This window comes from Pocillopora verrucosa, chromosome 1 (genome assembly GCF_036669915.1).
Source record: "Pocillopora verrucosa isolate sample1 chromosome 1, ASM3666991v2, whole genome shotgun sequence".
Classification (NCBI taxonomy): domain Eukaryota; kingdom Metazoa; phylum Cnidaria; class Anthozoa; order Scleractinia; family Pocilloporidae; genus Pocillopora; species Pocillopora verrucosa.
Window position 1 is genome coordinate 31,426,165 of NC_089312.1, and position 21,175 is coordinate 31,447,339.

The 21,175-nt window shown below is 37.3% G+C and overlaps 1 protein-coding gene and 1 long non-coding RNA gene across 2 annotated transcripts; one reads left to right on the forward strand and one right to left on the reverse strand.

Moving 5' to 3' along the window:
• Positions 1-680: 680 nt before the first annotated feature.
• LOC136279982 (uncharacterized) lies at positions 681-3,781 on the reverse strand. Its single transcript, XR_010717092.1, has 4 exons — positions 3,624-3,781; positions 3,453-3,516; positions 2,422-2,504; positions 681-2,243 (listed from the first exon to the last, which is right to left on the reverse strand). It is a non-coding gene; the product is annotated as an uncharacterized lncRNA (long non-coding RNA).
• Positions 3,782-7,820: 4,039 nt separating this feature from the next.
• Positions 7,821-9,449, forward strand: LOC136279962 (angiopoietin-related protein 7-like). Its single transcript, XM_066164493.1, has 3 exons — positions 7,821-7,992; positions 8,299-8,682; positions 9,135-9,449. The coding sequence occupies exons 1-3, from the start codon at positions 7,866-7,868 to the stop codon at positions 9,428-9,430; spliced, it is 807 nt and encodes a 268-aa protein (XP_066020590.1). The 5' UTR covers positions 7,821-7,865; the 3' UTR covers positions 9,431-9,449.
• The last annotated feature ends 11,726 nt before the right edge of the window (positions 9,450-21,175 follow it).

Genomic DNA, 21,175 nt, shown 5'->3' on the forward strand with positions numbered 1-21,175 from the left:
CGATTCCTGTTCTGCGTTGTGCCGAGCGATCATTACATAGGTCGCTGGGAGAAATATTTCTTATTACACGTTTTGGTGTATAGTATCGCTGAAAATTTTTATGAGTTGTGTCGTAATTTGACGAGCCCGCAGGTCGAGTCAAAAAACAAAAAAACGAGTTGGATATTGGGAATTAGATATCAGGAATTTAATGTACCTAGAAAACTTAGAAAGTTTGAGTCTTCTCCCTTCTCTCAGTATCCTAGTGTGTCTCATTGAAGTCGAAAGGTCATTTATATCTCTGTACGCAAGGCTCCTTCAATTATTTGTTTCTACTGGGGGATATCGATGAAATATTCCGGTATTATGATGAAGGATGACATTATCGCTGGAGAGAACTAGTATCAGTAATTGGAGTAAAAAGACAGGGGCACCTTCGGAGTGCATGGGGTGATACAGGTCTGCAGATGTATTACTATGCTGGGAACGCATCAAGTTAGGTCAGGAGTTTTAGCAGGTAAATTTAGTGGTGAGCAAGGGAGGATCTATTGTCTCTTTGTTGGGGATAGAGTGCTGCTAATATAATCGCTGAAATCTGTCGAATGGATCATCCTAACTTTGTTCCGAAAAAAAAGTGTAATAAATAATACATTAAAATTTCATGATTCTATCTCACAACCGATTACGCTGGGACTGACGATTTTACTGTGAATTCCTACTCTCGTTAAAATCGCAAAAAGCATGAAATCATCAAGTGACTACACACAAGAGAAATGATCTATTAAACTAAAATATTCCTGCTCTTTTGTTTTCCTTTAGAATTTTAACTTGCAATTGAAGCTGTCCAAGTTGTTTCTGAATTTCATTCAGGGATCCTCGGGTGTCGTTATGGCAAGGGGCTCCATGCGTCGAAGCAAAATGTTTTGTCATCACGAAAAGAACCACAAGCAGTAAAGTTCAACTTAAGTAAACAGAAGTCGTTTTCATGCTTGAAGCTTAATCCAACTGCAATCAGTTATGGTGCAATGTAGATTCAGACTGGAGTAAGATTCAATAAATGAACCGATAAAAATAATCAGGCACAAATCAAATTAAAAAATCTAACCAGGAGTTGTTTCTCACTTGTTAGTGAAGTGGCCTTCCAAATGTGTCATAGAAATTGTCTGCAGATTCTGCGAGTTCTCGGGCACTGCCCACATGTAGATCAAATGATCTTATACTCTATGCGAGCAGGGTGCATTCTAACTGTTAGTAAGCATACCCCGTACCTGGTATTAAGAGTACCGACATGACTTTAGTAAATGGTTCGGATGCGTTGCCAGCTGTTTTATCAAATGTAGGTTATTATTTCTCCACACGCAAGGCTTTTCCAGTTCTTTTATATCGTCCGTATTTTCCTTTGAGGTTTGGTGTTGACGTATTTTCCCGCACGCAAACAACCTTAAGTTAGTAAATACTAATTTGACAAAATGCCTAATTGTACCTAAATAAGTTATTCGAATTAATTTTAAATTTTCCCTCAGAAGCTTATATTTGCCTTTTCGATTAAGACGTCTTTTGTCTCTTAAGTGATAAAAACGAGTGGGTTGATTTAAATGGCCGAAAACGTGTTCGAGGAAGTCTATTCTGCATTGACCTTGGTGACGAAAATAAGTATGTCTGCAGATCCATTTCAGGCAAACTACCTGGTAGAGTCAGTGTTGCTAAGGATCAGAAATCTCTAGCGATCTTGTTGTAGGATTGGCCAGACCTCATTCTGGATACTGTTGTCCGAATTATAAGCATCGTGCTGATAAAAACTATCAATGTGCACGAAAGTTTTAGGGTTACTTTTTAGGGTTACTTTTTAGGGTTACTTTTTAGGGTTACTTTTTAGGGTTACTTTTTAGGGTTCGATTCCGCTTTCGAGGAAGCACTTAAGTGTCTATCGGAATTTAACATGCCTCCTGCATTAAAATCGGACAAAAAAGAAGCAATTTCTACACAGGTTTTGGAAAGGATCAACTCGCTGCGTTGCCTACTGGCTTTGGGAAAAGCCTGAAGCTTTAGATGTTGGTTCGTATAAAAGAAATCATAAAGAGAAATCTTCGAGCATAGTTGTCCTTTGTCCGCTTCAACGTATTGTTTATGATAAAGTGGAAGAAGCATCGTCGATCGGATTAACGGTAGTTACGGTCACGGACTGTCGTGTGGAGGACACAGAGAGCGGCAAATATCATCTCATATTTGCGTCAGCAAAGAACACTTTGGTGAAGCCATTTTTTCTGTTGATGAAAAAAAAGCCACATCATTTCACCAGAGTATGCCGGTTTGCATCAAACAGATTATGGCGTTTAAACCTTCGAGTGCTGTTGTTAGTGCTTTAAGTATCGTGTAGTGTCGTGCCTTCAAAGGCACCTGAATCATCAAGGTCGACTGTGTAGACAACGCTGTTTTTCTCACCCAATTTGTACAGCTCAGCATAGTTCTTTGCTGAAGTTAAAAACTTGTAAGAATTTTCATGAGCTGAGTTAGTCATGCACGTTCTGCGAAAAAAAAAAAAACGAGGTTAGGGGAGAGGAGACGAAATAAATTCCTGCTTTAGCCGGTGTTTTTTTTTTAAGCTCAAGAGCACTGATGGGTCGTTAATCCCCCTTAGGAGGTTATCATAAATCAAACAATACATTCCTAGTTTTGTGTACGGAGGACGCCCATGGCAATGTTATTCTATTTTAACAGTCATATTTTGGCGAATCAATCTGACTGATATTATCGTTAAACGATTTAATTCACAATAAATTGTGATCGCCTGAAAAGTGGATCCAAAACGGGTGGCCTTGTCAAATGAGTTGTTAATCCTCTAACCGCATCGAGACATGTCTGACCCTCAAAACCGGTCAGAGATCCAAATTAAAAAAATAACAAATATTGCCTCAAAACAGTCTTATATTGCTCTTTATCGAATGGATAAATGTAAGGTTTGTTACGCTTACATATGAGTAGAAAACAGAAAATTGAAGTCGCATCTGCCCAGATCCTTGACTCAGTAACATACAATACAGCGTCGCAAAAGGCAACTGAACAAAATTCGCAAAACCGAACCGAAATTTGTTTATTTCATGCCAGGCAAAGCATTGAAAAAAACATCGGAAATGTACGATCATAACTAGGCAGCTTGTGCATTCTAAAAAAGTGTTACTCCACGGGAAATTTAACAACTCTTCCCTTAAAGTTTTCGCTCATGATAGAATGATCGCAATCGATACGAAGCCCACGCAAAGACATCTAAGTGTCTCGTGGCACGTTTCATGCGCGCATGTTGATTCGACTTTTCTGGTGATAAGTTACGAAATGAGCAATGTTCCTCTCATTGTGCTTCATTGGTTTGTGGGGATTTCATTATCTAACATCTCTCCTTTAACCACAAGTGACACATTTAGTACAATTACGCGAGTGGGTGTGTGTTCTATTGTCGCAAATTAAAGAACATTTACCTGCGACGTTCAAATTCTCATGTTATGTCTTGCTGATGCAATACGGATTGTGGTTTCCAGCTTCCTAATTAACGATAATGGCACGAATCAAATTTTATGAATAAAAGAAAGAGAAGGGATAAAACATACAATTGAGTCGAGAGGTTACATGAAATGTAGGCAGAAACTTACTTTTCTCTCTTGATCATCCCCTTCCGTTAATCCCCTTGAAGTTTGGCGATCACGAACATGTATTTCTCCGTACTCAGAATACCTTAATGTTGTAAATTCTAGTTTGACGAAATGTCCAGTTTTTCTTATTTTTCCTAACATTGCTTTTTTCAATGTTATCTTATTTGCCATAACATGAAACTACGACAATTTGTAAACAAAAGACAGATTAATAGCGAGGAAATCTAACAAAAGGAAATACGATATTGCACTATATAACACATTTAATCACCTGCTTTCTAAGTTAAATAAAGCGATTAAACCAAATCTATCGTCCCTTTCTCCTAAAAGGTGGAGGTCCATTTCCTGAGCACGAAAAGTTAAGTCACGCGAAAGTTTATTAGCGACATTTCAGAGTAAACGGGATAAAGTAGTATCAAAAAGGCCTAAAAACATTCTGGCCCATAGGTTGAAATCCCTTACAGGCCTGAAATTTTTTCAGACTTTATTTTCACTACTTTTTTTAAACAGTAAAAAACACTAGAAGACTACTTAAAAGTAGTGTTTAGTACGGCGAAGATGCTTCCAAGTTCATTTCTAACCGCAGTTCGCATATATGATTTCGTATATTTACAGTCATTTAACAGACGGAGTTTTTCTTTAGGACCAAACAGTATATTAGCTGTATACCTAATTTCTCCGAGAAAGAAAGAAAAAAAAAAAAACAGAAACTAAATAAATAAAAATAAAATGGTATACTATCTACAGTACATAAAGCACTATCTACATAAGTAACAACTGCATCGATGTTCGGATGAAATTTGGCATATTTTAGTTCTGAAATCTTTCAAGGACGTTGATGACCTTAGGTCCTCTGTTAGTTTGTTCCACATGTTTGCAGAAGTGTATCTGAAGGAAATTGAAGGACAAAATGTAAATTGCCTGTGACCAGTTTAGACTTAAAATCAAAGAAGATATCCACATTCAATGGGACAAACCTTCATCTAATCATCAACTTTATCGTGTTAATTTAAAACTTTCCGTGTAAATGCATACATTATTCTGTTTCTATTGTTTGCCTTGTCCAATCAGCATTTTGTTACACACTTTGAATTCAACGTTGTACTTTGTATCATTCAGAAGTGAAGATGACAGAAGAACTGTCGAAACATGTTTTTAAAATGTGTCGTAATTTTCTTTAAACTACAACATTATAAGATGAAGCAATTAATGACATCAAAAAGTCGAACAGAACTTTTATCTTCTTCACTTCGGTAAGAACGAATGGCTGCTAATGAATCGCGCCTCTTCACTTACGGAAACAACGCCGATGTGCAATAGCTAAACGAAAGACTAAAACAGTTGGCAGTTACAGTTATACGATAACAATAAATTATTAGAGTTGATATTCTCTTGACGTTAAAAGAGTTATGATTTTATATCTATTGATGAAGGACAAGCACAACAGGTACCACAAAAGAAAAAAGAAAAAAAAAACAAAAGAACTTTAACTACGCCATGATTGCTTGTACCTCTTGAAGAAAGTTTACGCCACCACCTGGCAATGCTCTTAGTGATCCTGATCATGTGTCACGTAAGTCTATGTGAAAAATAGTAGTCATAGCACTCATCAAGCAATGTCAATCTTTTAGGCGTTTGAGCGCAAAGTGCGTTCATTTTTTCCCTGAAGAAAAAATAAAAAAGGGAGTTAAATAGAGCTGTTCTGAGCCATTTGAGGAGATACATTTCACATAAGAACCAAAAAAAAAAAAAAAAACAGCAAAACCAAAAACAAAATCAAAAACAACAACAACGATAAAATTGGTCAGAAATTTAACTCTCGACGCGAGACTTTGTGTCTCCGGCTGCTTGGAAGGGTAAATGATACTTGCCTAAAGGGTAGATATTACTTTTTCGGAATACCGTCTAAATACCTAGGGTAACACACTGAAACAGATACCAGGTGCTTTGTATGCCTCTTTGTGCCTTTTTTCGCCGGGAAAACTGCCCTAAATGCAGCTTCGTGAGTCATGCGCCGTAAACGCTTCGATTTTGATCATGCGTAGATTTTTTTTTTCTTCGCGAATTATTTTAGCCACGAATATATTTTGCTAAGACGTTTGATGGGTTGGAAGACAGAGAAAAGGAACAAAGGGGACTAGCTGGTGAACTATATAAGACCATAAGAGGCAGCGAAGCCTTGTTTTATTAAAGACATCTTCACAAGGCAACCAGTTTTGTCAGTCGCTTTGCCTTCATACCCAGCTTTATCATTATAAGCTACTAGTGTGTATGTAAGGTGATTCCTTGTTGATATTCTAGTTTTCCACATGAAATCTAAATAATTAGACGTAAATATCGTTAATACCTTGGTGTTAACGTTAGAAACGACACAAACGTGTTAAATCAACCCTGAACCAGCCATGACGTCCTCTTAAAACTTTTACATTTTTTCACTTCCTTTAGGTAACTAAATGAAACTATAAAAAGTTAAGATTTTCTATTTCATCGTTTGTCGTGCAGTGAAAACAAGATATTTGGTGAAAAACATTAATAGAGCCGGATTCCTGCTTTGATGTGACCTCTTAATTGGAAGCTAATCATTTCTTTTACCGCGGAGATTATCTTGAGGATTTTTATATTTTACTTGTCGTACATTAGCCTTACACTCTTAAAAAAAAAAGGTAAAACAACACACACACATAAAAAATTAATATTATTGTAACCTTTTCTCACTGATACTCAAAGAAAACATCACGAAATGAGAACTTTCGACTGAGTCAGAAAGCAACAGGTTCGCGACTCACCTTGCTTTCCATTTTCATTAATCACATACAGGAGATAGTTTGTAAAAGTCTATCTTGTGAAAAGTCTCAAAGATTTCGAAGAGGAATCATCACCATTACTGATAGAATTAAAGCAAAGATCGATGAGTGCTAGCCTCCAGTCTTGATCCTCTTTTCGCCCTCCGGGCAGGATTAATTACATTGTTCGAACAACCACACGGGAATATTTGTTAGTAAGGCAGGGTAAATAAGAAAAGGAAGGAAACGATCAAATGAGTGGCAACCAATTATCTTTTTAATACTTGCTTGTTTTGAACTTTCTACGGGACAGAATGGGGGTTACGTTTATGTTAATTAGCATTGCTTCCATTGTAAAGTTGTCACGATATTGAACTACCTCCATCAAAGGCACAACTACCTAGAAACTAATTCAATTTCAAGTTCATATAGCTCTCATGGTCGGCAAGATTGTCGAAAAATTATGGTTGACGTTTCTCTTTTATTGGCTAAGTGCTGCTAATGTAAGGCAAAATGTAAAGTAATAGAGCACATTGGCTGAAGAAATGTGTTATAATAAGTGAAAAACCTCTCGCAAAGAACAAAATATTGAAATATTTTATTGATTAAGTTTGATAATATGGCGTCTATTCCAGAGGCAATCTTTTTTTTCTATTATATTGAATAAAAAACTTCCCAGTTCATTTTCATAAATATGTGCATCGAGAGATTTCATAGTAGAGACAGGGGTTTCGTTTATTTTTCTTGTGAGATTCTCCCGTATATTAAACAGTCTTTTCCTGAACCAATTAATAGAAATTCCGTCTTCGGCAAATTCAACAAAACGTTATTGGCTACAAACCATAACGAAATATTTCTTTCATCTGTGAGTTACTGTATTTCGTTTATTCCTTTGACAATACTAAATTATCTGCAAAATTGATGCTGGCATCAGCAAACGTTATTGATTACCAAAAATGGAGACAACTAAGTAACTCGGGTGTGTGCAACAAGACACTTAGGGTCAGCCTAGTATACGCTAAGCCGTTGACATTTTGAAGCGCTGATAAACAGCTCGTAACCATAACAGTCTTATCCACTTAAACTGTTAACCGGCACATTGGGATTTAAGGTGTTGCGCTGTTACTCAGTTTTTTTATGCGGTTTTTCGCAGTGAAGTCTCAGGACCTTTATTTCGTTTCTTGTATTGCGAGTTAACCTCAGACTAATCGTCAACCACATCCAAATGATCCTTGAGACTGATTTATAATCCTTTCAGATTTGTGAGGAAATGTGGATTTTAATTAGTGATTCCGTACTTTGTCGAGTATATTCAACCTGCTATGTGTCACTGACCCAGTCATAAAAGATATAAATACAAGATTATGACCTTGCAGTTTCTGCTGTTGTTTGTACATGTTGTGTTCCTTTACAACCTGTATCTTTATAAAGTACCTGGATTGAGCCAGTGCATCCCATAATGAAGTCCTTACAAATAGCTAATAATTTGCTGCTCGTGACTCTTTTTGCGCTGTTTCAAAAATTAGTAACCAGGAGTATCGCTCCGATGGACCACAAAAATAGACCTGGAAACTGCTTGAAACAAGGTAAGAGAGTAAGGCAGTGGCTTTTTATACAGAGAAAACTTTTTTCTTTTGTGAAAACGTTTGATGCCCTTGCCACTCGTGAGAAAAAAGAGGTTGATTCGCAAATTCCGTGATTTATCATATATCTTATTTTTTCTAAACCTCAGAGACTGGAACGGGAATTTAAAACACACGTCCTTATCTCCGCCCGTTTACTTTCCCTCCCCCTTAAATTCTCTCCCTTTCACGCTTTGCCTGTTATTTTCAAAATAATATAATGAACCTCTCGTCACTTTACCTTTACACTACACATTTTAATTTCAACAGCTAAGGATTGTGCTGAGCTGTACAAATGCGGAGAAAGAATCAGCGGCGTTTACTCAATAGACCCTGATGGTTCAGGTCCCTTTAAGGTGTATTGTGACCAGACAACAGCAGGTGGGGGATGGACGGTGTTTCAGAGGAGACTGGATGGTTGCTTGGATTTTAACCGCGATTGGGCTGACTACAAGCATGGCTTTGGTAGTTTTCTTATTGGTGAATATTGGCTAGGACTGGACAAGATTTATCGTCTGACGCAAAATGAGACGGAAAACAGACTTCGAGTAGATCTGGGAAGAGTTAAGAACAAAGCGGTCTACGCTGAATATTCGTGGTTCAAGATCGGAGAGGAGAAAGCCATGTACCAGCTAAACCTTGGAAATATTGCAAGTAAGTCAATTAGCTTCCTTAAGACAATTATGTCAACTGCAGCCATGACAACATCCTCGATAACTAGCATTTACGACTCATGCATGTCTCCCAAACGACTTTGTTGCGCTTTTTTATTTAACAAGAGCTTCATACTTCAGCATTCGTCGAGATACGAACTAATTGGGAAGTTTATAGAGCACGAAAGATGCGTAAGAGTCGCTCGATTCGAAGTCGAACGCAACTCGAGCTTCATCATCGATATCGTCACCCTTGAACTTATATTGATATTAATAACTATACCATCACCTTGTGATTAAGTGGTATCATAATTTGTTATTGATATCATTATGGTCGTCTTCTTCATCATAATTATTATTATTATGTTATTATTATTTTACAATTGTTATTGTTATTATCATTATTATTGTTATCACTATCAATATCATCGTTGTTGTTGTTATTGTTGGCAGATGCGACTGTCCATGACTCTCTTGAGTATCATAATGGCTTGTCGTTTGGTACCCGGGATAAAGTTAATGAACACTGTGTCCATAATATATCGGGAGGCTGGTGGTACGTCACTAATACTGAGTGTCCTGTGTGGTCAAATCTCAATGGTGCTCATCAGCATTGTGGAAAGGAAAACAAGACCACTGCCAGGGTCTGGGCCAAGAAAAAGATCCATTGGGGTAATTTAGCTGTTACTGCAAGAGAAAGCGCTCCAATGACATCTGAAATGAAAATTAAGCCTGTGGACTTTCCTTAACTATTTCCTTCTTACATGTATTGATCCACTTATATCTAGTCGATTACTTCATGAACAAAATGCGAAATGTTTATGTTAGTTGCAAGGTGAAATCTAGCAATAAAATGTTTAGAACACAATCCGTTTAGTTATTTGCTTTGTGTAACTTGTGTTGATTGCACCAGATTTTACGAGAAATATTTGTGTATCACAGGGTCCGGCGTCTGTGTAAACTGCTTGCGTGGAAAGCTGGCAGAATGAGTGCGAAACGGTTTATTAAACCAATTGCATCCAATTTGCCGTTTTTGATAAAGAAAAGCATGCTATTTTTGTACTAGTTTTGCTTTTGTATGTTTGGCTTTATGGTAGAATTAGTTAGATGGAACCGCTACAAGGGTATGATTTTAAGAGCGAATAAGCCAGATGATGTACAATTTTATGATTGCTCTAAGGCTATAACCAACACGAAGCTTAAAATCTGAAAAGAGCTGGGTATAGAGTCAAATCTGGATGACCAGAGCTGTTTCGGAAGTGGGCTGCATGACGAACGGATGGATCGACTTGATTGACAGTTACACGGAGAAGGCAGTGTCCGGTATTGCGGACGTGCTCTGTCTGTGCTTTAGCGGGTCGGATATCAAGATTATGATCCTTGATCCTGCAGATCACTATACCCAAACGAGTTCGATTGAGTTCGATTGATCGGGCGTTACATAAAATCTTATTGTTGTCCTTGTTTTTTTTTGATAACTGTGAAGACAAGTTCTTGTCAAAGCGGAAAATTTCGCCAGATAAGATTACTTTTGCGTGGGTATTATTTCATGCTTCATTCTTTCTTGCCGATCATACATGAAGATAGTAGTTACATCCTCTTCATAAGACGTTTGACTAATGATTGCCATAAAAATAACAGTATTATTTCCTCTAAGCACACTCGTTAATTGCACCAAAATTTAAGTTTCAAGTGCACGTTTGCCTCTGGAAACACTCAGTATCTAATTGGCACGAATATCCTGTAATTCAGTTAAGATTTGGGTAAATATTTCACTGATAACCGAAAGTTTCACCCCATAACTCTCTACAAACCACTATTTTCGTCCCCACGAACGAAAACTAGTTCTTTCCCACTTTAAAAGTTCCCTTTTATAAAATTTCATCTCCTTTTCTTTATGGTTGAACTTTAATAAATCGATTGTTTGCCTGGTGTTATATGTTTAATGTGAAAGCAACGCTGCGTCTATCCACAACACGAGATCGAACAAAGGAAATCTGTTGGTTTGAAGCGATTTAATTTTTAAAATCAACGATCCTTTTTAAAACAAAAAATTCCACTACTGCACAAAAAACAGTTTATTTTCTTTGTGTGATAATCTGCTTCCAATACTAACTGTCACAATAGCACTTCTCCTCTTAACTTTTCACCCTAACTAAATACACTCAGCGGTCTTCAGGAGATTCTACAGAGAATATCTAAGAATTTTTAAAACACGGTGTATCACAGAGCGAGTTGAGTTATTGAAACTTTATGTAAATATAAGCAAAAAAATTGTGTCAAACAGCTCGACTCAGCATTACTCGTGTCCAGGTTGTGCATGAAAAAACATGGCGAATAGTTAAAACCGATAAATGTCAGCAGATTGATAAGCTATAGGTGGGAACATAAGTATAATTGTAAGACTTATATTAAGCGTATAGAAGCACTGAAGTTATAATTAGTTAGGGCCTTGTTAAATTGTTTCAAAAAGGAAGTTCTTGATTGGTTAGAAGTTTTTATGGTCTCTCCCATTTGTAGCCTTCACTATTCGGGTCATTTACTGCTGGTATAAGTACAAATAACTTACTGGCTGATAATGATAAATATCATACAAACAAAAAATAAGCCAAAACAAACTTGTCCTTAACCAAGAGAATCTTATAATATCTTGGTTTAACAAATAAAATTTTCATCTTTTCAATGGAAATAAGAATATGTCTTGTTAGAATCAGGCAAGTTTGTATATATTACGCAATGATTCGTGAAGGATTGAGAAGAAAACCCGAAGCGATCCGGTGTACTCCATGACAGTATGAAAGGTTACAAAGTTAGATATACTGAAATGCAGGTGATTGACGGTAGACGGTGGATGGTGGACGGTAGACGATGGACGGTAGACGGTAGACGGTGGACGTTAGACGATTGTTTTTGTTTGGGACATGAACTGTCACACAATTGTGTGAGTGTTGCATAAATTTTCTTTCACGGTGTGTTCTATTACTACAGTCAACCTATATTTTATTCAGCGGTCACCCGTTGGGAATGGCGGGGTGACCGCTAATACAGATTGACCGCTTAATGTAGGTTTCACTGAAGGGGGGTGCCATGAAAAACGATATTAAATGTTATTTTTGCCATAATGGACTACTAAATGTATCAAAAACTTGCAGATAAGAGTACTTCTAACATGGATTCCAGGATGTAAACACAGATGAGTTTTATTTTAGTGGCTTCACGGATGCTCCATATGGTTTTCAAAATGAAAAGCAATTTAGGACTGCATCTGCCTACTGTTGCATATTATAAATTATGGCAGTAAAAAAACAGTGAGCTATATAGTATCCATACCAAAATAGTGAACAGATTTTGTACACTGGTCAATTGTCAGGCCGGGAACAGGGCAGGTACATGTATTAAATGAACATCAAATGTATTTTTATTCAAAGCCTCGCCGCTCAGTGCGCTCTGCTTACCTGGCGCAGAAGGTATACCTGCCAAAGGTTTAAGGTTCGGTTCCTCTCCTGTCTCCTTTTTCTTTTTTTTTTCCTTTCACTTTTTTGGAAAAGGTTCGAAGACGTAGCACTAATAAAAGAAAGTTCAGGCTATTGAAAAACCAGAAAAAGAAAAAACAAAACAAAACAAAAAAAAAAGGTTGAGTAAACATTTTGAATTCCGTTATAATAATAATATAATAGACTCCATCGTCTACCGTCTACCGTCTACCGTCTTCCGTCCACCGTCTACAGTCTAACGTTTATTGTCTATCATCTAATTTCTATCGTCTGTGTTTTAGTAAATGCCGATGGGAGTAAATTTTCGGTGGCGAAAAATAAACTTCATCGTGAGTTCCAGAAGACGTCGGTGGTCAAAATATTTAAAAGGGTAACTTGCGAAAAGCCTGAATGCTTGTCAACTTGAGTAATTCTGAGGTTCCCGTTTGCTTCTCAGCTCTCAAGCTTTTAGCGAGTTAATTAAAAGACCATGTTAATTTCTCAAATTTATCGACAACATTTCTCAGAACAAATCAGACGTAATTCATGTTAAAGCACCGTCAGTTTTTGCTCGCTCTTTTAGGATTCGTTTTGATTTGTTTCAAACTATCGATATATATATATTTTCTTCACAATTCAGCATAAGACTTTCTGTCTCTCTATCTTAGAAAATGTTGAAATTAGCAGTTAATCAATTCCCAACACACCCAAGATATGCAATTCCGTGTCTGAAACAAGCCTTTCTGACGTCTACAATGATTCGTGGGGGATAATTTCCTATTAAACGTGGCTGCTTATCCCCTTACAGTTAACGAGAATGTTGGCACGCTTAACTATTTTTAGCCACGAAGCTTCTGTTTCGCCTTTCAAATTTGCTCTCTAATCAGCAGTGGCGAAATAACGGCTTACTTGACTTAAAAACGGCAACAAATTCCAACATTCATATCAAGGTGCTCAAACGAGCCATGAGCAACTCCATAAAACAGAGAATTATTTATTTCTTGGTCTGGCTTTAGTCTGTGTAAGTTGGTTGTCGAGTAAAGCTACCACACAAATTAGAATACTTTATAATTGCCTGACCCGTGTACTAAGTTGTAATTGTTGTCATACTGCTGTCGCAGACTAGACCCACTATTCTGAGTTCCAAGCCATATCGCTAAGCCAGGAACTATGGGAACTGCTGGCTTCTATCGTAGAAATTTATAGTTAATAAGCCTTATCGGGTGGTTTTAGTTGATACCTCAACATAAGCAACAAGTGGTCCTGTAAGTTTCTATTGTTTGTGACTTGAGTAATCGTCAAAAGTCAATTAAACGACCATCAGTTGACAGACGGAGTACGGTACTGTTTTTAAACCGCGTCCTTTTACTAGTAAACTGTGTATATAGTTAAATTATTGGTCGGTTTTTGATAACAGTTTTTTTTTTCCAAAACGTCAGTTACCGTTATCCACAAAACTCCCTTTGCGGACTCCTCTTATTCGGATGAACAGATTATATCATTATGAATTCTACATTTAATCATAATAAAATCATTATCTCTTAACTATTCTTTGGCCGTACTAGAATCGGCTACCAGTCAACACCGTTGTAACTCTGACCTTCAGACAAACGACGTCGAAGTGGCTATGTCTGTTCATGATGCGTCTTGTATCGAATGTTATTCTTAACAGCCTTTTTACCTGTGAATCTGGTGGCGAAAACGGAAAAGCTAGGTTACCTTTTGTCCTCTTGCAATGGCAAAAATTGGTAAAATGAATTAACTTTTCTTACCTATATGAACATATACTGGTTACATAACCTAATGGTTCAGTTCCCTTTCATGTATATTATGACCTAATGGTTCAGTTCCCTTTCATGTATATTATGACCAAACAAAGCCAAAGACTGGTGGAGGGTGGAAAGTGACCCAAGAGAGACTGAAAGGCTCAATTATTGAATCCGGCCTTAGACAGTTTCGTCGTAAACATGGCGGTAGGCTACTTTTGCATTTTAGTCCTGCTTTTTTGTCTCTCATATTTATAGTCATCGGGATCCATATCACTTGAAAGAGCACGCAAATAGCTTTGCGTTAAGGACAGTTTAAATGCCTTCGGTTGAAATGTGTGGGGGCCGTCATGGCTTCTGCCAGATATCGATTTTCTATTCCTTAAGGTCCTTTTTTTTTCTTTTTAGATCATGGATAATGATATCTCCTTCTTGAAAACAGTCTGTCAACTTAATGACAAAGGGCTGTTTGGTGAGACTGACAAAAGCTTATTCTAAAATGTCTGAGCTTTCGGCTCAATATGATATCGGCAAGGACTCTGAGGAAATTCATCCCAAATTATTTCTGCTCAGCATGCGACGACTACGTTGCTACTTTATTGAGTCTAAGAAAACTCGGATCATAAAAAGGTATAATGAGCTCAAAACGATCTTTTTTGAGGATGTTATCTCAACAGTCGCTACCTTCCACGACGTGTCTTTTCAACGTCTCACCGGAAAAGGATCGAATTTGATAACAAAAAGTGCTAGTAGAGAAAAGGTACATGTAGCACATAGCAGGGAGCGAAGAGAAATGTCTGACGAAAATAATATTTTTAATACAGTAATACAGAAATAGATAAGTCAATGAGGTCTTTTTTGAAATTTGTTTTCAATTCTGTTTTCCTTTCCCTTGCATTACAACACGACCGCTACGATAAAGCTAGAAAGAAAAGGGATAGTCCCAATCCTCTCTCGACCACATAAGTTTGTTTTGGTATTTTCCAGGAAATGGTATGGAAAAAACTATCTATGGCCCAGACTGTTTATTTCAATTGCACCTGGGGTGGTTAAAAACATGATGATTCAGAGATTTCTGGAGGTTTGGCTCATACTCTGCGAAAAATGAAAAAGAAAACAGGTTTTCAATTGAACTGGGAGTAACCAATGACGAACCTGTCTACGCTGTGTATGCATGGTTTGGGTTTGGGGACGAGAATATTACATACCCGCTGAACCTAAGAAATATTCCTTGTAAATCTCTTCTCTCAGCCTATTATCATTATAGTGTCCGTGGCATTGTGATTGGCTACCCAATCCCATCTTAGGCCCTTCTGGTCCTCACTGGATAACCCGCCTGATCCCGCCCAAGGAAAATAATTGCGGGGTGCGGACTTACATGGTCCGTAAATTTTTGGAACATTTCCTACAAAAACCGGAAAATGTAAACAATTTAAACACAGTGATATGAAAGCATGGAGGCGGTTTTGTCTGACGGAAAAAGAGACAAGATAAGTTAATGTGAGCCTGCGAGCAAGAAATGAATTTGCTTTCGTCGAAATGTGTCAAAAACATAAAGAAAACTTATTGAATCCCTCAATTTTTCAAATTGTCAAATAAAACGTGCACGTGCCATCACGGCTAGCTTTCTTTCACAGCGAGCTCAAATATAAACAAGTCATTCTCGAAATATTTTCCATTATTAATCCATTATTGACCATTAACGGATATTAGCCTTGTTCTTTAAAGAAATTCTGCCAATATCCAGCGACGATTGATTAATACCGCATATATCACAGCATGAAATTATAAATTTACGAATCCGTAAAGATGCCGTAAAGTAAGCGTTAAGATCCTCTTTACGCGTCTTTACGAACTTCTTTACACTCTCGCAAAGAATGTCTTTATGCATTGAAAACAATAGTATGTAAAGATCACGGAGAGAGACTAAAAACCTTGCAAAAAAACCTTGCCTTGCAAAAAGTCGTATAGAGAATATTTACGATAATTTACGGCGACTGTAAAGCGATCAGAAAGGCGATCTTTACGCGTTATTAAACTATCGTAACTGGGCAATATTTACAGGCCCATTTGCCATTCTTCAGTTGTCTGATTTTTTTGGCAACATTCCCTTTGCTAATCAGACTATAACAAGTGTGAGCTCGTGACAATATCAAAGAGATGCGCTATTTTAACGCCTATTGCCAAAAGTCGTATCGAGAACGTTTGCGATATTTTACGCTTCTGTAAAACGATGCCGTACATGCCTTTCAAGGAGTGACCCATATATAACAATACGTGTTTTATACATTGAAATTTATTTTATTGTCATAACTCTTTAACTTGATTTTGTAATTTTCACAGTAACGTAGCTAGAGGTTTATATACACTGGATAAGAACTGAAAAATACAAATATTGTAAATAAAAATATTTTTACATAGATATACAAAATGTGTCATTGGTTTCGCACAGCTTGTAGGCACATGGACCTTTGAGTTACCTTTCTTTGATTTCGTTTCCTTGCTGTCCGAGTTGTTCTCGGCGATAAGTTTACGCAAAGAGTCCACTTTGTTTGAAAGCTCTTCGAAATTTAAGGCATTTTCTTCATCGCGCTGCCTCAATTGCTCTCATAATGATTAGTTTTCTTTCTAAGAATTGTCCTGTAGCAAAGTAAAACAGTCGCTCACGCTGGTGTGGTAGGAAATTCTTGACATTTTGAAAGAAAAAGAGTCCACAGATCACTTCACACGCCAAAAGTAAAGTCAGGAGCAATCGCAAACGACGTCAGAAGGACGCTAATGTTCGCGTCATGAATACAAATATATGATGTCTCACCTTCTGAGAGGCTCATTGCAGTCTCGTGAACACGATCCTTTATCAAACAGTACCGAACATGTCTGAAGAATCGTCCGAATTGAAGAAGTGATGTAGTGTCAACAACTGAGTTGAAAACGTAAATTAGCCACCGTAAAGAGTTAAAAGGCTGATTTTTCGAGCGTTAGCCCTACATCAGAGCGATTGACGAAGAGCTAACGCTCGAAGGGTCAGCCTTTTCACTCTTTACGGTGGCTAATTTACGTTTTCAACTCAGTTGTTAACACTAAATTACCTGTTATACTCTCCTGCCGATCTGCGGCAGCCTATGTATTTTCGTCCCCAGGGACTCCATTTTATGGAAAAAAAATCAAACATAATTGTCTCATCACAACGACTCCCTGTTCACGGGTTTCAAGGCGCGTTAAAAAAAAAAGGTAGTTTATTTAGCATAGTTATGCGAACAGAACGTTTAGAACCGTTGTAAAGACAGAATACAAATGCGGAAAGAGAATTAAATTTACGTAAATACTAGTTGTGCGAAGGAAAAGTTAAAGGTCGTTGAGGAACACTAAAGATTCCTAAAGAGAATTAACGGCGCGTAAAGATTGATTTTGCGTAAAGAATGTTAAAGAATGTTAAAGGCTCGTAAAGGACAGTGAGTAAAGATGCATAAAGAATATTAAAGACGCGTAAAGTGTTAAAGCGAAACGGGTCAAAATACTTCGGTATGGATGAGCCATAATTATTTCACTTCTTTGAGTATTTCTCCAAATAGAAAGTGGTTAATTTCATCCATCTTGATCTTTATCCTTTACGAACATTTAATATCCTTTACGCAGTCTTTACGCTTTCTCTGCAATTATGCATCTTTACGGAACGCGGAACTTGTCCGTAAAGAAGAGGCTTTATATTTACGTTTCTTTACGCAAGAGTTAGAGATGCGTAAATTTGCGATTTCATGCTGTGATATTTATCGTCATTGATTTTATTACCCGCACACGCAGACTATCATGAGGGTCTGAATGAGGTTAACCGACTGACGACAAAGGGCGAATAATATAACCGACGATCTACAAAACGCGGAGAAAAATTGCCAACTAGCAACAGTAAAACACTGGCCTATGACAGAATTATCGATATTTGTTTTCAGAAAGAAGAGCTTTATAGCTTAGGGGGGTAAATACTTTAAATTCAAGGCTCAGTTAATTATAGAATTTCGTGTCAGCGTACTGTACTTTATGGTCAGGGAGGAGTGCGGGATCATTACAGATCAACCAGAACAGCGTCTAGTACTCGAGCCCATGAGACCTCCTGCTATATTGTTTTACGGCGAGCTGTTTACGGTATTCAAAGGTGCTTCCATGAGTGAAATTTTCGAAAAAGGTGAATTGGTCGTAATTGAACGTCACCGCAACCGGGTTCCAGTGGTTACCCAACCTCAAGAACATTCGTAAGAACATCCCTCAAAACTAACCGCACTTAAGAGCAATATTTGAGGAGCCACCTTGTCATCATTACGCAAAGTATCCTGATTAGAGTTTGAATTTGAAGACCGTACATTTGGGACTTGGGAAGAGACCCTAGTGATGGGAAAGGCAATGACACACGCTGAGGAGGCTAATGGCATGGTGAAAATGCGCGGTAACGTCAAACATCAACGGTGTTCATCCGCGTAGCGGAACAGAAACTCCCTTGAGCTACATCGACTGGGACTTTTTAGGAAGCACTCCTAGCGCAAGCGCTCCTGAATTAGTAGGAAAAAAGCTTGATAAGAGTTACTTATATCTGTATGATTTGATGAGGTCTGCAGCAAAGACCTAAATTATCTTAGTTTGTAGCCCACTATTTATTTTCGCACGGTGATTTTATGTACCTTAATATGGTGCAGAATCGGTGGTCAGCTGCTGCCTTTTTCGTAATTTTTTCGTCCAACAAATACCCTGATTACGGTTTAGAGAATTATCTGACTGTTTCAGAAAGTAACTAAATTCTCGTTTATACTACACACTGCTATATGTTTCAGTTCACACATGAACTGAAGAAGTCTCCCAAGCGTAACTGCTCAACAACATTTTTGACAACAGTCACGCAACTGAGTTACAAGCTAAGAGGAGAGCGAGGATCCTTTGTTACAGTCAAATGATACAACTGTTCTAAAAGTGTTAAGGGCGTAAACTCAATGTAAAGAATGTTTAACCACAAAAGCTACCAATTTCAGCCTTAATGATAAATTGAATTAAACCCGATAAGTGAAAACTGTTAGAGAAGGATAGGACAAAACTGTAGAAATCGTCGAGAGAAGAAAAATTTTCAATTAAATGACTGTGCATATTTTTTCCAGGAATAAAATCCTTGCTTTACTTTCCTTGGGTGGTATGAACATTAACCGCAAGTACAGGAGACCTAAACTCGTATAAATTTGCATGCATTGTGAATTATCAATATCAGAAAAAGTTCTTAAGCACTTTTTTACGAGGGGGAAATTACAAGACAACACAGCTTCACACAAGCACAATATAAGTTAATAAAGGATTTTTTTGTTTGTTTTTTTTTTTGTTAGTATTTCGCGTTTTCCATAAAATTCAATGAGCTCTTATGCTAAGCAATACCAGAAAGGCATCCTCATACTACTGATTGACTGAATGTTCAAATTATGAGTCTGGGTTGCTTTAACCGAAGTTATTGTTTAAGCGGTGTTGGTCGCGCGTGCACTATGATCTTTTCGCAACAAAATATTACTGAATGAAATTTATGCCAATGATCTCGAAAATTTCCATTGCTTTTAGAACTCCAGAAACATTAATGTAATCAAAATGTCCTCAGCCGTTGTCTTTTTTAGATCGAGAGAAACAATCAGCTATTTAAAATTGTTTGTTAACCGCATCCGGCGTCACTCGGGATTCAGATTTAGGGGGGTTGTTGATCTCAAAATTTATTTTAAAGAATGAAAAAAAAAACCTTTCTCCACGCTACCCTTTGGATAACTCGACGTAGGGTTACTTATCTACTGAGCGCTTCTCGACAAGGATTAGTGTTCAGCCCCTTAACGAATTCCTCGATCCTTTATACTGTACTTAGACAAAAATGAGTGTCTGCTTCCGAATGTTCGGTTTAAAAAAAATCTAGACCTCTTTCAAAACAGTACAGATTCCTCGAGAAAATATTTTTGTAGTCTCTTCAGAGTTCATGTTTTTAGCACTTCCCTGTTCAAGTGAACTCGAAAGACCTGTGTACTTTACTTTCAGCTTTACGTTGAGGTGAATCATAAAGTGTTCGGTTCTATCAGTCAACTCGAGAAGTTTGTGACCTTTGCACACTACATTCTTTAGTTATGCAGATAATTCTTAGGGAAAAGACATGAATGCATATTTTAATGCTTTGACTACTGCCAAGGAAAACTAATTAGGACATTTTGATGACGCAAACAGGAAAGGGTGGTTTGATTATGAAAAGACTAGGAAGACCAACTTAAGAAGATGTGGCTGACAGAAGGAATTTAGCTGAAGTGATTCTCAGAGTTGAGTCTCGTTCAATATAACAGCTGAACCTTATAATATTTTCCACGTGCACTTCTGAAGTATTTGCACAATAGACATGATAGTGTTATTAATGATCACTTGGTTCGACCACCTCTCTTAAACACAATATTTAAAATGGCCCTTCTATCTCTGTTTTTAAATCTAGACTGAATGATTCACTCCTTTCCTTTTTTTATTTAAGAACGTATAGTTCGCTGATGTTTTTGCAGGATGTTTTTGGTGTGTCTGCTTACTTCAACTCTTTTTTTTGTCTTTTTTTATCTTAATTATGTTCCGTTAATAGTAATCCACGTATAATAACTGCGTTTCTAGTCTTAGAGAAAGGGTAGCATGTTATGATTACCCCATGGTTTCCAAATGAACTCCCCCGCCAGGAAAATAAATAGGATACATTTACATATAAAAGTTGTAAATGTTGATACTATTTTATGGCAAATAAATCTATCAATCATCCAAAAAACATTTTTTTTTTCATATAGCGGAAGTGATATCGCTCAAGTTACGCTTAATCCACATCTTTTTTTAAAATCCTTTCTCTGGACTTTTTGGTAATTCTGTTATGAAACATTTAGTTAATAAGGAATAATTTAGCTATTTGCTCAACTATTTTTACCAGTTAGATTAGATTCAAAATCAAAACACCATTTATTTGGGTTTTAGCAATCACAAGGACTGTCTTGATTAATTGTGACTGGCTTATCCAACATCCATTAGCGGACGAGCTTGGTCGATATGTGTGGCCTTAGGCCCACACTAAATTTTATTTTTGTTTGGAGTTGACATTTGAAAAGTAATTGTTTGATCGGAAGCGCTAAGTACGTTAAAGTTCATTTGAGACATTATTCTGGCCAATATGCTTACTCATGCCTGCTGATAGTGTATATTAAAAGAGTCACTTTACAGTTTGCAGTAAGAGAGT